General features: G+C 32.4%; 2 protein-coding genes and 1 long non-coding RNA gene across 3 annotated transcripts; 1 reads left to right on the plus strand and 2 right to left on the minus strand.

The window, feature by feature from the left end:
• On the minus strand, nt 9,526-11,441 carry LOC104732663. Its single transcript, XR_758940.1, has 2 exons — nt 10,927-11,441; nt 9,526-10,828 (listed from the first exon to the last, which is right to left on the minus strand). It is a non-coding gene; the product is annotated as an uncharacterized LOC104732663 (long non-coding RNA).
• On the plus strand, nt 10,477-12,725 carry LOC104732662 (dnaJ homolog subfamily C member 17-like). Its single transcript, XM_010452232.2, has 2 exons — nt 10,477-10,863; nt 11,454-12,725. Exon 2 carries the CDS (start codon nt 11,479-11,481, stop codon nt 12,457-12,459), a length of 981 nt encoding a protein of 326 aa, XP_010450534.2. The 5' UTR covers nt 10,477-10,863; nt 11,454-11,478; the 3' UTR covers nt 12,460-12,725.
• LOC104732664 (calcium-binding protein CML24-like) lies at nt 13,177-13,984 on the minus strand. Its single transcript, XM_010452233.2, has one exon. It carries the CDS (start codon nt 13,908-13,910, stop codon nt 13,419-13,421), a length of 492 nt encoding a protein of 163 aa, XP_010450535.1. The 5' UTR covers nt 13,911-13,984; the 3' UTR covers nt 13,177-13,418.

Here is a 15,538-nt window from a genome sequence, read left to right on the forward strand (position 1 = left end):
AAATAAATAATTAGTAATTTCGTCCATAATTTATTAAAGAGATAAAATATTTTTTTAGATTTTTTAATATTTGATATGTGAGTGTTTTTATTTTTAATTTAATTATATTTATTTAAATTAGTTAATTAAGCTTAATTATTTTTTTCTAATGGCAATTGAATGTAATTTTTTACACATTTTAAGGTTAGTTTTATATTTGTACTTCTCAATTAATATAGTAGGATGTGTTAAGTACTTACGTGTTAACATGTGTTAAGTTCACAAGTTCACAACAATATCATGTTACTCATGTCTCATCATATATGAGTTGATTCAAAGTAATTAAAATAAATTTACGAATATGATCATGCTACAAAAATCAACAATTTTAATACAAGTTGTTTCCAATTATTAAAAAAAAAAACTAAAAACCTGAAATCTATATCAACAACATATAGTCACCGAGAAGATATTTTTCTTTTTTTTTACCCAATTAAATAGTAATTTTCCCTTTAATAATCCCCGTAAAAATATATCAATTGTCTTTTTGCCTTTTTGGAAATTGGAAAAGCATCGTCTATAAGTTACTTACTAGGTAACAATATCTTAAAACCAGTGTTCAAGAAAGCGCTAGGTGGTATCTGGGCGGTGACCCAGCGCCTAGAGCCTAGAACGCCTAGACGGTCTTTAGGCGGTTTAAGCGTTTACAACATAAAACATTATATATATAAAATTATGTGCAAATATATGTTAGAAAAAGAAAAAATTTATAAATTATAAACAAAAGTAAGAAAAATACATTTATTTAAGTTATATTAACAACATATAAATATTTATAATTACGTATACAGATATAAAATTTAATAATTTAAATATATGTAATTAAAAATAAAAAATAAATATTAAAATTAAATTAATGTAATTTTAAGCGGTTTAGGCGGTTATCTAGGCGCCTGCTGAGCGCCTAGCGCTTAGACGGCGCCTAGGCGGCCGCCTAGACCGCTTTCTTGAACACTGCTTAAAACCAATATCTGTTTAAAGAAAATTATTTTAAGTAAAATTATTATCTTAAAACCAATATCTGTTTTTGTCAAACATAATATGTAACTAAAGTTTTTTATTTATTTATTCAAATCGGCAATTTTTCGTGTAAAAAATATGTTTCTCCCGTGAAATCTTTTAATGTGTAAGATTATATGGTAGAGAAAATATTGATAAAATGTTACTATTTATTGCAACATATCTGTGGTTTAAAAATTAAATGCATATCTTCTTATCTTTTATTTTGTAATCATAATAATTTGCATGTTTCTTATGTAACTATAACAACATATACTAATTTACTCGATAGTTTAATTATTTAATTTTATTACATGTTAGTAACAATCAGATTCTAAACTAAATTTTATGAAGATAGTCTACTTTATTGATTTAATATTTTGATTAGGCTATTTAAATCTTTTGAGTTAGTCGGTTTGTTAATATTTTCTATAAATGACCGATTATTACCAAAAAACCATTATGAAAAAATTAATGAAATTCCAAAATCAACTTATTCGTGTAAGAATATATTTCACCCGTGAAATATGTGAACGTGGTAAAAAAAATATTGATAAAATGTTGCAATTTATGGCAATATATATTTTGTGTGTTTTAAAAATCAAATTATATTTATGGTTTATCGAGTAACTATAAGAATTTTTCATAATCTAATAGTCACTCATTTTTAATATGTTATGATTTTTTTTGGGTACTCTGTTTATTTTGTGTGAGTCTTTCAGATCATAACGTGAAGAACAGCTTTCAAATTGATTCATCTCGGCCTTAGACTTTGCAGCACAAGCACAACCCTGCTTTTCCATTCCTTCATAGCCCACCTCTTCATTGGCCATAAAGGGCTTCCTTTCGAAAGGCTAGGCACCATTTAAAGCTCCTTTATAATGATACAGGTTATTGTTTCATTCTTTTTTAATAGCACATAGATGAATATACAATTATAAATATTTCCATTTTTAATGAATAATGACACTAAATGTTGAGATTAATTAGTTTACATACTTAGATATATATAAATAATCACACATCATGATATCTCCTAATTTTATTGTCATTTTTGATATTTATTTATGAATATATATAAATCTATATTTATTGGGAATTAAGTTTCTTTTAATGAGTTGGAGATAATGCAGGAGTAATATACTTCTTTTTATAATCAATTATAATAACTATTGAAAGCTTGTTATTTAAATTATTATGGTAATAATACTAACATAAAAAATAACCTTTTGTTTTTATATGATTATGTTAATAAGTTATATGTTTAATAATTATATGTTCTTTATTTTTATTAACTTTATATTAATTGATATGTTTTTATAGCCTTTTTAGAATATTTTGCTTATATTGATTCTAAGAAATCAATATAAGTTTGACTTGTATATTTGTAAGTGAATTTTAGTGAAATTTTGCCTTAAAATAGTATGTAATTATTTAATTAGTTTTAATATGTGTTATTTAAATTTGTGTGAGAAATGATGACATATCTAATTATTATTCAGTTAATTTTTTTTTTAAAATATAATGACATGTTAATGTAATTAAGTAGAAAACTTAAGGGTATTTTGCTAAAAGGTGCACAGAGCTCTCTGGCGGCGACACATCAGCTTTTTCAATAGTGTGCTTCTCTATTAATATATAGGGGATTCCAATCGCTCTTGCTTATACTGTAACTCTTTTACGGTTTTAGTTGATATCCATCTAAACCATCTCTAACGGGTTTTATTATATCAACTTAGTTGCTCCAAATCTCTATTCGTTTTTTTAGATCTCTATGCTATATCCTCTGGACTGGTCTGTTTTATATCTGAAGTGAAGATGGAAGAAGCTAGAAGAGCGATGGAGATTGATGAGAAGAAACTCTCGGAGAATGATTATGATGGTGTGAAGAACTTCGTTAACAAGGCTCAACGTTTGTATCCACAGCTTGATGGTTTGAACCAACTGTCGATGATGATCAATGTTTATATCTATGCATCAAACAGAGGAGGAGAAGAAACAAGGACTCAGATGCAGAAATCAACAAACCAACAACAAGATGGTGTAGATACGAGGAAGGAAGCAAGAAGTACTAAGTATGCATCTGCCGCGGATGCATCAAAACAGAGGCAAACAAGTGAATTTTGGACAAGCAGTATGTTTTGGATAATATGCAGAAGATGCAAGACACAATGGAGGGATTCTGATCTTAACAACGAGAGAAAAGAGATAAGGATTACTTATGTTTAGGAGTTATCTAGACATAATAAGATTCTTATTAGGAATTGGTTTAGGTGTTTTATGTAAAAGGGGTGCTAGGGTCTGCAGAAATATGTGTGGGTTTTAGAGAGAGATTAAGATTGAGAGATTGTGTGAGCTTGAAGTTTTGAGTTATTTTCTTTAAGCTAATAAGAGAGTTATTCTTAAACATTCAACAAAGTTCTTAATCTTTCTTGCTAAAACTAGATTTGGTATCAGAGCTTTCAGGTACTCTACAAAAGTTCTATTAAAAATCATGAGCGGATTGTCTGCAATCACCAACAAACCGAAGGAATGAGGTCCTTCATCAATCCAATGTCTGATGCTAAACAGTTCTAATTACACTGTTTGGTCCATGAGAATGAATGTAACGCTACGAGTAAACAAGGTTTGGGAGACAATTGATCCAGGTTCAGATGATACAGAGAAGAATGATCTTTCTAGGCTTCTGCTGTTTTAGTCCATACCAGAATCACTAATCCTACAAGTTGGTGATCAATAAACCTTCAAAGCTGTCTGGGAAGCTATCAAATCAAGAAATCTTGGTGCTGAGAGGGTAAAAGAACCGCGACTGCAGACATTGATGGCTGAGTTCGACAGATTGAGGATGAAAGAGACCGACACCATTGATGATTTTGTCGGTAAACTCTCAGAAATTTCTACAAAATCAGCATCTTTAGGTGCAACTATTGAAGAAGCAAAGATTGTTAAGAAATTTCTCAAAAGTTTACCAAGAGTAAGATACATACAGATAATAGAAGCCCTTGATCAATTTCTTAATCACAACCACCTTTGAAGACATTGTTGGCAGATTAAAAACTTACGAAGAGTGTATCTGTGAGGAGGAAAGCTCGCAGGAGGCTCAAAGTAAACTTATGTTTGCTAACTCAACTCTACAGCCGCAAGAGTTCTCGTATGAAGGAGGTAGAGGAAGAGGTCCAGGCCATGATCGCGGTAGAGGGCGTGGCCGGTTTGGATATCAATCAAGGGTTATCAACAAAGGGAGTATGGCTATCAACAGAGGGACAAAACCAAAGTCACATGTTATCGCTGTGACAAGCTTGGACATTATGCCTCAGATTGTCCGGATCGTTTACTCAAGTTATTAAGCTTCAAAAAACACGAGAGAAAGAAGAAGAAGATACTCATGAGGCTGAATCACTTCTGATGCACGAAGTTGTGTATCTTAACGAGAAGAATGTGAAGCCAAAGGACTATGAGACATGTTCAGATAAAGTGTGGTATCTGGATAATGGTGTCAGCAATCATATGACAGGGAATAGAGCTTGGTTTTACAAGATTGACACAATGATAACAGGTAAGGTACGGTTTGGTGATGATTCACATGTCGATATAAAAGGAAAAGGGTTCGATTCTGTTTTTGACTAAAGATGGAGGAAGAAAAGTACTAACAGAGGTCTATTACATACTAGACCTTAAGAGCAACATCACCAGTCTTGGACAAGCGACTGAATCTGGCTGCGATGTGAGAATGAAAGAAGACTATCTAACCTTACACGATTGAGATGGAAACTTGTTGGGGAGAGCAGTCCGATCAATAAATAGACTATCTAAGGTGAATTTGGAAGTTGAAAACAAAAAATGTTTACAGGTTGCTGCTCCAAACGACTCAACAATATGGCATGCTCGCCTAGGACATATTGGTTTTGAAAATATTAGAAGATGGTGACTAGAGAGCTAGTCATTGGGATACCTACTGCTCCAAAAGATAAAGAAACATGTTCATCGTGCATGTTTGGTAAGCAAACAAGGCAAGTATTTACAAGGTCAACGTCCTATCGAGCCTCACAACCACTTGAACTTGTTCATGGGGACCTCTGTGAACCTATCTCACCATCTACTACTGTGCAAAAGAGATATGTTTTCGTATTAATTGATGATTACTCTCGCTATATGTGGTCTATTCTGCTAAGAGAGAAAAGTGAGGCATTCGAGAAGTTTAAAGTGTTCAAAGCTTTGGTTGAGCAAGAAATTGGAGCTACTTTCAAGACTTTTCGCACAGACAGAGGAGGAGAATTCTTATCGTAAGAGTTTCAGATCTTTTGTGAGAAAGAATGGATCAATAGGCATTTGACCGCACCCTACACGCCTAAGCAGAACGGAGTGGTTGAAAGAAGGAATAGAACTCTGCTAGGTATGACTCGTAGTATCTTGAAACACATGAACATGCCAACTATCTATGGGGAGAAGCAGTAAGACACACAACCTACCTTATAAACAGAGTAGGAACTAGAGTGTTAGAAGACCAAACACCTTATGAACCATTTAAGAAGAAAAATCCGAATGTGGAACATCTGCGGGTGTTTGGTTGTGTTTGTTATGCTAAGACTGAACTCCAAATCTCAGGAAACTCGATGGTAGGTCAAGAATTCTGGTAAATCTTGGATCAGAACCCGGTTTCAAAGCTTATCGACTTCTTAATCCTACTAATCGGAAAATAATTGTAAGTAGAGATGTCATTTTTGACGAGACCAAAAGCTGGAAGTGGAAGGATTCAGAAGAGGTAACTACAGATTCAGGAATGTTTACTCTTAGTTTTAGAGAATATGGAAACAATGGAATCAGGGAAAGTGAAGTTTTTGCAGAAACAGAGGAAAACAGAGAGAGTATTGACACTAATGATGCAGTCGTAGAGGATTCGAGTGATGAAGCAGAGAATGAGGAGGAACATGATGCAGAGCAACATAGTGGAGAGAAACTTGAACAACATGCTCAATCAATATCAGTTTTAAGGAGGTCTGAGAGGATGACTACAAAACCAAGCTATTTAAAAGATTACGTGATGTTAGCAGAGATTGAAGGAGAGCACTTGCTGCTCACTATCAATGAAGAACCTTGGGATTTTAGTGAAGCTAGCGAGGCAAAAGTTTGGAGAGATGCATGTGAAGAAGAGATAGCTTCAATAATAAAGAACAAAACATGGAGTTTAGTTGATCTTCCTATTGGTTGCAAGCCAATTGGTTTAAAATGGGTGTTTAAAGTGAAACGCAATTCTGATAATAGCATGAACAAATATAAACCAAGGCTTGTGGCTAAAGGGTATGTACAGAGGCATGGTATCGACTTTGATGAAGTATTTGCTCTAGTAGCTCGTCTTGAGACAATCAGATTCATCATTGCTTTAGCAGCCTTTAATGGTTGGGAAATACTTTATAATTATAAAGCAGCCTCTAAACTTTATAACCTTTCATATTTATAATTATATTCATGTTTTAAAGTACTAAATTTTAGTCAATTGCAATAATTTTTATATATTTAAGTTGACATTTTGTCACTTCCATATTATTTATAGCATTGCAATAAATAATTAGTGACAAATGAAAAATATAATAAATAATAAAATAATTTAATACTAATTATTGGATTTTTATGACATTTATATAGTTTATGTGACTCATATGAATTGATATAAAGATTAGTGGTGTAACTACTATCCAGTTAAATAATGAATTTATAATATGCTCTTAACCAAAAAATTTCTGATAATTAGCAAGACACATCTCAATAACTTTAATATCTCAAATTTTACATAATTTTAAAATTTAATATATATGTAATATATTTTATTATATAAACTTTGGTTTCAAAATTAACCATTAATATGATCACGATATTTGTCAAGTCAAATTAATTACATATATGTATTGTATCTATGGAGATGGTCGTTTCGTCAGGTATTAGTTCTGACAAGATAAATGGTGATACGTTCGCAAATATCTCCGCCCAACATGATATAAAGTTTACTGTCTAAAAAAGTGTAAAGCCACCTTGTTTTCGTGGTTTGTATATATTAAAGCTATTGTGTAGATTTTATGTTAGAATTTTCTCTATATAAATTGACCAACTTAAATACTTTGAGTAAAATTTGACCAAAAAAAAATAATATTTTGAAGAAAAAACTAAACAAATTTGGAAAGAAGATATGGGCTATACTACTAGACTGTTAGACCTTAATTGGTCATGTAACGTGCCGGGGTCAGATCTTTATTGATTAATATGGGTTTTTTATAACCCTACGAGACTATTTACATGTTGGTTCTAATTAAAGTTAAATATATACACTACGGTTGGAGTTGAGTTTCGCCGATCTAGTCAATGTTAAATGTTTTGATCAATTTGACACGTAAGCGATGATGTGTCAAGGTCGTTGGGCTCGAAATCTTAAAACGACATCGTTTGGAATGAAAGGCTACCACATCCCTTCCAAACGGACACACATGAAACAATCTTTCCGGATTTTTAGTAGCTGTCGATGTTTTCATTACAACCTAAACCCTCACTCAATCAAATTTAACGGTTGATTAACGCTGTTTGAGTCAATGTAGGAATATGGGTAATGATTCGAAATTTAGATAGTAAATTTGAATTAAGTGAGGAGTTAGGTTGAAAAACAAACGGTTCTGTTGTCTGGGTAGAAATTTACACTTTTGAAATAGTACGGGTTGAAATTTAGCCTTTTCTCGTTAGTGGGCTATGTGGGCTTCTCGGTCGGATTTTGGACGGGCCCAAAAGCTATCGGTAGATTGAAGAAGCGTCAAGTCAAACAATCGAGGGAATCTCGGAGAGATGACGGGTGAACGGAGAGATATCATCAGAGTAAATTCATGGATCCTCGTTATATCTTTATGATTTAAATACCTCGAGACAATACGTAGAAGAGAATGTAATCTACCCACAAAAAATATCAATATAAATTCAGTTCGTCGTTTTTTCATTGTTCTTATTGATTTTTACTGAAAGCCTGCCCCCATATCTTTCTTAATCAACTAGTAAATTAGATTGTGGTTTTTAGCACCTACAACCACCATACCTCTTTGGCCATGGAGATAAGAGCTTAAGCTAGGAGTTCCCATTGATAGCAACTCTCTTCGGTTGTAGGATCCTCTGAGCTTCTACCGAATAGTGATAAAAACATTCGGCCTCCAGGGACCAACTACGTGGACCGTGATTCCAAAAAGGCTGAGAAATCAGTTTGGAATTGAAGAGCATAAGCTTTATAAGATATTATCTTTATAAGAAATTCAATATGTGTGTATGATATATATATATTATATATAAGATATGAAATGATATATATATATATATATATATGATATTTTTATTTTAAAATATGATGAAATATTTAACCTATCATCTAAACTGTCTTTGTTCTTAATATTTTTCGGAATATTAGTATTCAATATATACTATTCATATATTATGAACAACATGATGTATTCAATTTTACTTGTCTTCTTAAGATATGTAGTGTATATACTATTTTCCTTTTATATTTGTATTTATTTTAAATAAATAAATCACATGAAATTTTTATTTAACTATTTTCAATTTTTGTTCACTTATTAATATTATTCTAATCATGTATCATTTAGCAGTATATATAGTTAATTAACATATATTTTATATATGTTTATATTAATTTATTAAAAAAATGTTGTGAATAGTAAATATATAAGTTAGGTTTTGGTCTCACTTATATTTGGTACAATTGAATCATCTTCCCATATGATTTGTTTATAAGAAATACCAAATTAACAACATTCCCATAAATTTAGTTTGCTATTGATTTATTTAATTTATTCATAAAATATAAAATATTTAAGATCCCTATGATTTCATAAATACTTTTATTTTTTGGTTTTGAAATTTCCAAAATTCATAAGATTAGATAAACTGAATTTTTTTCCTAATTGAAGTTTGAAATACAATAATACTTATATATGTCATGTGTGTATGTTTCTTATAATTATTTTTTTTATCGATAAATTTGACACATGTCGCGTTCATGTTAATAGAAAACCTTTTTTTGGAATATATAAACTATGATTTGCTGTTATTTATATATAGATTTTCTATTTGTTATAGGTTTAAAATTTTTACTTTCTTTTTTATTCTAAAATATTTTAGTAAATTTAGAATTGACACTTTTTATGATCTAATTGATGAGTAATTTTGAAACCAAATTTTATATAAGAAGAATATATATATATCTTTGTTAATTAATAAATTGTTCAAAAATAAAACACATTGCATTTGAAACAGAACCAATCATGTTTAGGAACATGTGTTAACGGAGAGGATCACAATTCACAAGTTCACAACACTATCATGTTTTACTCACGTCTCATCATATATATGAGCTATTAGTTGGTTCTATAATAGTAATTTATAAAAAGAATTAAAATAATTTTACGAATATCATGCTACACAAATCAACAATTTTAATAGTTGTCTCCAATAATTTTATTTTAAAAAAGCTAAAATCAATATCAACAACATAGTCACCGAGATAATATTTTCCTTTTCTTTCTCAATTAATTTGTAATTTTCCCTTTAATATAATAATCCCCTTAAGAAAAGGAAAGGAAAAGGAAATCTTCTTTTTGGAAATTGGAAAAGCATCGTCTATAAATTACTTATACCAAGCGCTCTTGCTTCTATTGCGATTTTTTAAGGGTTTTAGTTGATCTCAATCAAAACCAGGGAGAGATCTTTAACGGGTTTTGTTATATCGTCCACTGAGTTGCTCCAAATCTCTATTCGTTTTTTCCTTTTCCGATCTCTGTGTTATCCTCTGGATTTGTATCTGAAGAGAAGATGGAAGAAGCTAGAAGAGCCACGGAGATTGCTGTGAGGAAACTCTCGGAGAATGATTACGATGGGGCGAAGAAATTTGTTATCAAGGCTCAGCGTTTGTATCCAAATCTCGATGGTTTGAAGCAAGTGTCGATGATGATCGGTGTTTATAAATCTGCGTCAAACGGAGGAGAAGAATCTGATTGGTACAGGATTCTCGGTGTCGATCCTTTAGCGGATGATGAAGCAGTGAAGAAGACCTACAAGCAGTTAGCTCTTTTGCTTCATCCGGACAAGAACAAGTTTGATGGAGCGGAAGGTGCCTTTAAACTGGTTTTAGAAGCTTGGTCTTTGTTGTCTGATAAGGTTAAGAGAGCTTCTTATTATCAAAGAAGGAAGTCGAACAAAGCAAAGATTAATATGCAGAAATCAACAAACCAACAACAAGATGGTTTGCATACGAGGAAGGAAGCAAGAAGTACTGAGTATGCGTTTCCCGCGGATGCATCAAAACAGAGGGAACCTATTATGTTTTGGTCAATGTGCAGAAGATGCAAGACAGAATGGCAATGTCCGAGGGATTCTAATCTGAACAAGGAAAAAGTTTGTCCAAATTGTAGACAACCTTTCATTGAAACCGGGAAAACTCCAAACAAAAGAAGAACCAATAAAGCTTCTCAACAGCAACAACAGTGCAGTGGTGTCCAAAATAAAGCACCTGACAAAAGAACCAATAAACCTTCTGAACAGAAACAACAATGGAGTAGTGTCCAAAATAAAGCAGCAGACAAAAGCACCGAAAAAGAATCTTCTTCTGAGAGAAGTACTTCTTGGCCTTCTGTTAGTTTTACCTTGAAGCCTTCATCAATGTCATCGAAGGCAAGGTCTAACTGTGGATGTGTTGCGAATCAACAACCGAAAAGAAGAATTGAGGAGTTTGCTGCAGAGAAGATTCCTAAGAAGGCGAGGACATGTGATGTGAGCTAAGAAGTAAGTAAGACTTATCACATGATTGATTCACATTTTAGAAGTTACGGATTCCTGCTTTTATACCTTTCATGGTTTCTTTAGGATGTTATAAACCTCTTGCAACTTTAGTCTAATAATGTAGAGTGGAACAAGAGCAAGTTCTCCTTTCATTGCCAATGTGTATGTAGTCTCCTAACTTGCTTAAAACCATTATGTCCTCTAACAATAAGAATCAAAACATAATATCTTCCTTACTTTTTTTCAAAGTTGTTTCCAATACAAAAGAATATTCTCTGAGATAATAATTTCCTATTTACTCTATTTAGTAATGAAATTTCTTTTACTAATTTCCATTTTTCCAATCCATTAATTTCCGAACATTTAAGAAAGGAAATCAATTATACGTTCTGCCTCGCTCTTGCTTGTATCCTAAGCCAATTAGGGTTTTAGTTAGTCTCTTCACTTGGCTCGAGAGTTTGCAAAAGTTTCTTCCTTCATAGGTGAGAAATATGGCTTCTTTTGAGATTCTATGATTTCGTGTTAGTCTGTTTTGTTTATATGCATAATCTTTTGAACCTAATTTTGTTTTGCTTCTCCGATTGTTTTTGTAGAGAAGAAACCAACTCTCTTAAAGACATGGACTGTAATAAGGAAGAAGCTAGAAGAGCAATTGAGATTGCTGAGAGGAAACTTTCAGAGAGTGATTACGATGGGGCGAAGAAGTTCATTAACAAGGCTCATAATTTGTATCCAAACCTTGATGGTTTGAAGCAAGGGATGATGATGGTCGATGTTTATATCTCTGCATCAAACAGAGGAGAAGAAGAAGAAGCTGATTGGTATGGAATTCTCGGTGTAGATCCTTTAGCTGATGATGAAGCAGTGAGGAAACAGTACAAGAAGTTAGCTCTTTTGCTTCACCCGGACAAGAACAAGCTTAATGGTGCGGAAGGCGCCTTTAAGCTGGTTACAGAAGCTTGGTGTATGTTATCTGATAGGGTTACGAGAACTTCTTATGATCAAAGGAGGAAGTTTAAAGAAGCAAAGACCGAGATGCAGAAACAACCATACCCACATAGGCCTGCTTCTAGTGGGATGCAGAAACCACCAAACCCATGTGAGCCTGCTTCTAATAGTGGTAATGAAAATGCTAGAGACAGTACTGTGGATCCAAGTGTTGGGGATTTAAGTAATAAGATTGCTGGTTGGATAAAGGAACGACTAAATTTACTCAGGCAAGCAGCATCTTCGAATGGGAACCAAAATGCTAGAGACGGTGTGGATCCAAGTAATGGGGATAGAGGTAATAAGCTTTCTCGTTGGATAAAGAAACGACTAAGTTCACTCAAGCCAGCATCTTATAATGGGAATCAAAATGCTAGAGACGACGGTACCTTTTGGACAATGTGCAATAGATGCAAGGCACAAGGTAAATATATGAGGGATGATTGTCTTGATAAGGCCATACTTTGTCCACATTGTGATCACCCTTTCATTGCAAGTGAGATCAGTCCAGAGGCAAGTCCCCAAAACACAAGTGGTGGTACTTATTTCAAGAGATATTCTCCATCATCTGTTATATTCCACTTGAGTTGTTGTAAGGTCCAGGTCTTATAGTGGAAGGAGTCACAAGAAATAGTTGCTACCGCAGGAAGATTCTATAGAAGCCAGAGACATATGTGACAGAAGAAGTAAGAACTAAAAGAAAATCACATTAAGAAGTTGAAGTTTCTATCTTTCAAGGAACTTTTTTTTTTGTAATCTTTTTCATTAGATGAAGTTAAATAATCTTTTTTTTTTTCCATTACATATCACCACCTATTGTGTGTGTCACGTTTCCAAGTTGAAAAAGGAATGAAAAAGATAAGCATTTTGTTCACCTATTGTGTGTGTCAGCAGTCCAATATTTAATGTATCTTGAGGTGTGTATGATCTTATAATTAGAAACTGAAATAACTTTAAGTCATATCAGGAAGCTATTACTCAGCAAGCAAATAGGATCGAACGATTGAACCTTAACGAAATAGTATGGCTTTTGGTAGAACTGTGTCGAACCATGGATTCAAGATTGTATTCGAATTAGAGAAGAGCGTGTGTTATGTGTACCAAAAATATAAGTCATTAAAAACTGATGGTGATCTGTAATGGTCAATCACCATCACAGAATACTCTGTTTCTTCATTAACTCGTTTGTTGTATTGAAACTACTATCTTCATTGTCAGCCAAATTAGTACCTTGAAAATATAACTCGATTTAACTTTAAAATCAGTTCATTAAAAGACTAATTAGTACTACTTCTACTACTATAAAGCTTTAGTAATTAAGAGAGCAAAGATAGAAACAGCCTTATACTGTAGTTAATAATCAAAGATCATCATCATCAATCACCACAAACAAAGAGAAAAAAGAAATGGAAACTTCTGGACCTTTAGAGAATTTTGCCTTTTTTAATTTCTAGGGTTTTTTTATAGCAAAAACACAAATAAAAAACCTAATCGCCGTCACTAACCCAGAGAGATCTTAATCTCCTAATTACAAAACCTAAAAAATTAAATTCGCTAATAATACGAAATATTCAAGCTCCACCATGACTCATCATCTTCTTAAACTCATCGAAATTAACACAACCATCACCATCAGTATCAACTTTACTAATCATCTTCTTACAATCCTGAACAGAACACTTCTCTCCCAGATTCTTCATCACCGAGTGAAGCTCTTTCGCCGAGATCCTCCCGTTACCATCAAGATCATACAACTCAAACGCTTCCTTCAAATCGCTAACATCGTTCCGATTATTATTACCTCCACCTCCGGCTCCGATCCCGATTTGGAACAAAGCGACGAACTCGTCCAGATCTATGAATCCGTTACCGTCGAGATCGAACTGTTTCATCATCGTTACCGTCTCTTCCGGTGACGCTGTTGGTGAGAGAGCGCGGATCACTTCTTTGAGCTCGTCGACTGAGATTTTCCCGTCGCCGTTTTTGTCGAATCGTTGGAAGACTTTTCGGATGTCGTCCATTGAACCTAAACAGCTACGAACAACTCCGTTCGTCGACGACATTGTTACCGAATCTGAGATTTTTGAGAGAGATTGAGAGAAACTTAAAAAAAACGGTTAGAGTTATGTGTGGAGAAGAAGGAGATGGTTACAGAGTTGGTACTATAAATAATGGGAAGAAGAAGAGAGAGTGAGTGACGTAATAACGCGTATTTTTTAATAAAACGCGTTAAGATTGAGTGAGCTGGAGGCATCTTTATTTAATCTATTTCTGTTTCCAAATTTTTACTTTTACATTTTTTAATGCTTCGATTCGATTGTATTAAGGAAAGTGTCTTTTTGATTAAAACATATGAGTGTAGGACAAGTTGGTCTACACCAAATTGGTATATAATTTTATTTTATTTGTGTGGTTCACTATAAGAGTCAATTAATTATTTTGAAGAAATACTAAATTATTTTGAAGAAATTAATTTACTTTTCATATTTATGTAGTTGTAATTTAATATTCATATTTTTATCTGGTTTTTATTTGATTTCTACTATATTTTATGCTTCAAAATGATTGTGATTTTTTTTTTGTTTTTTAAGAAAATGCGTGTGACTTTATTAATTAAACATGGAATATTTGCACTCTAACACACTTTTTTCAAAAGTATTTGCCATGTGACACACTTTCTACTATTTGGACATTTTCTCTATGTCTATTAACTATCATATCCTTTCACTACAACTCTATTTACAACAATGCCATCAAACTATAAATCTCTCTCTAGTTATCTAATTCACATGTTTCTTTTTCATTATTTTCTCTCTCTTTTATTGTTTAAATAAATATATAATTTTTGTTAGTTGGAAAATGTAGGCACAAAAATATATAATTTTGTTAGAGAAAAGCAGCAATTGTTTCTAAATGAAATAAACAAAATGGTGTATTATGTCATAAAAATCATGAACATGTGGACATGTTTAGATGGATAATTTTAGTTAACACTTGGTTATATAATTTTTTCAGTGAAATCTTTCTCTTAAGCTCAAGGATTGAGGCGCCGGATTCCAAGTGTTTCTAGCACAAAAACCAATAATATAATTTCCAAATCTTTCTTTACCAGTTAAGAACAACATCAATAAATTTGGAAATTTATAAAAAAAAAAATATAATATAAGAAGTCAAAATTTTGGCCTAATTTAAGGTTCAGGGTATACAGGTTGGGGTAGGTCAATTTCATGTTTTCTAGTAAAAAACTTCAGATTTGGCTACATTTGTTAAAATTGCTATGAAATTAAATTTCTGATTATAGTTTATGATCTAAAGTTTAGGATTTAGGGTTTAGGGCTTAGTATAAGATATAATGAACGGTTCCATGCTTAGGTTTTTAGGGGATATGATGAGGTTAAAATTGTTTGATAGTTAACAATGACTACTTCACCAAAACAAAAGTAGTTTTTAGTGGACGTGTATAATTTATCGTCCATGTGGACTTAATTTTATGGATATGAAAGATTAAAATTGTTTGATAGTTAATCATGACTACTTTATCAAACCACAATTTTTTTAATTAATTAGGTATTCATATGTTTTTTTCTCTGATCATCCAAAAATAAGTATCCATCTATGCATGTTAACCATCCACATAATAGTGAACAACATCAATGAATTTGAAATTTATAAAGAATGTAAGGCAAGAATT

This window comes from Camelina sativa, chromosome 12, assembly GCF_000633955.1.
Source record: "Camelina sativa cultivar DH55 chromosome 12, Cs, whole genome shotgun sequence".
Lineage (NCBI taxonomy): Eukaryota > Viridiplantae > Streptophyta > Magnoliopsida > Brassicales > Brassicaceae > Camelina > Camelina sativa.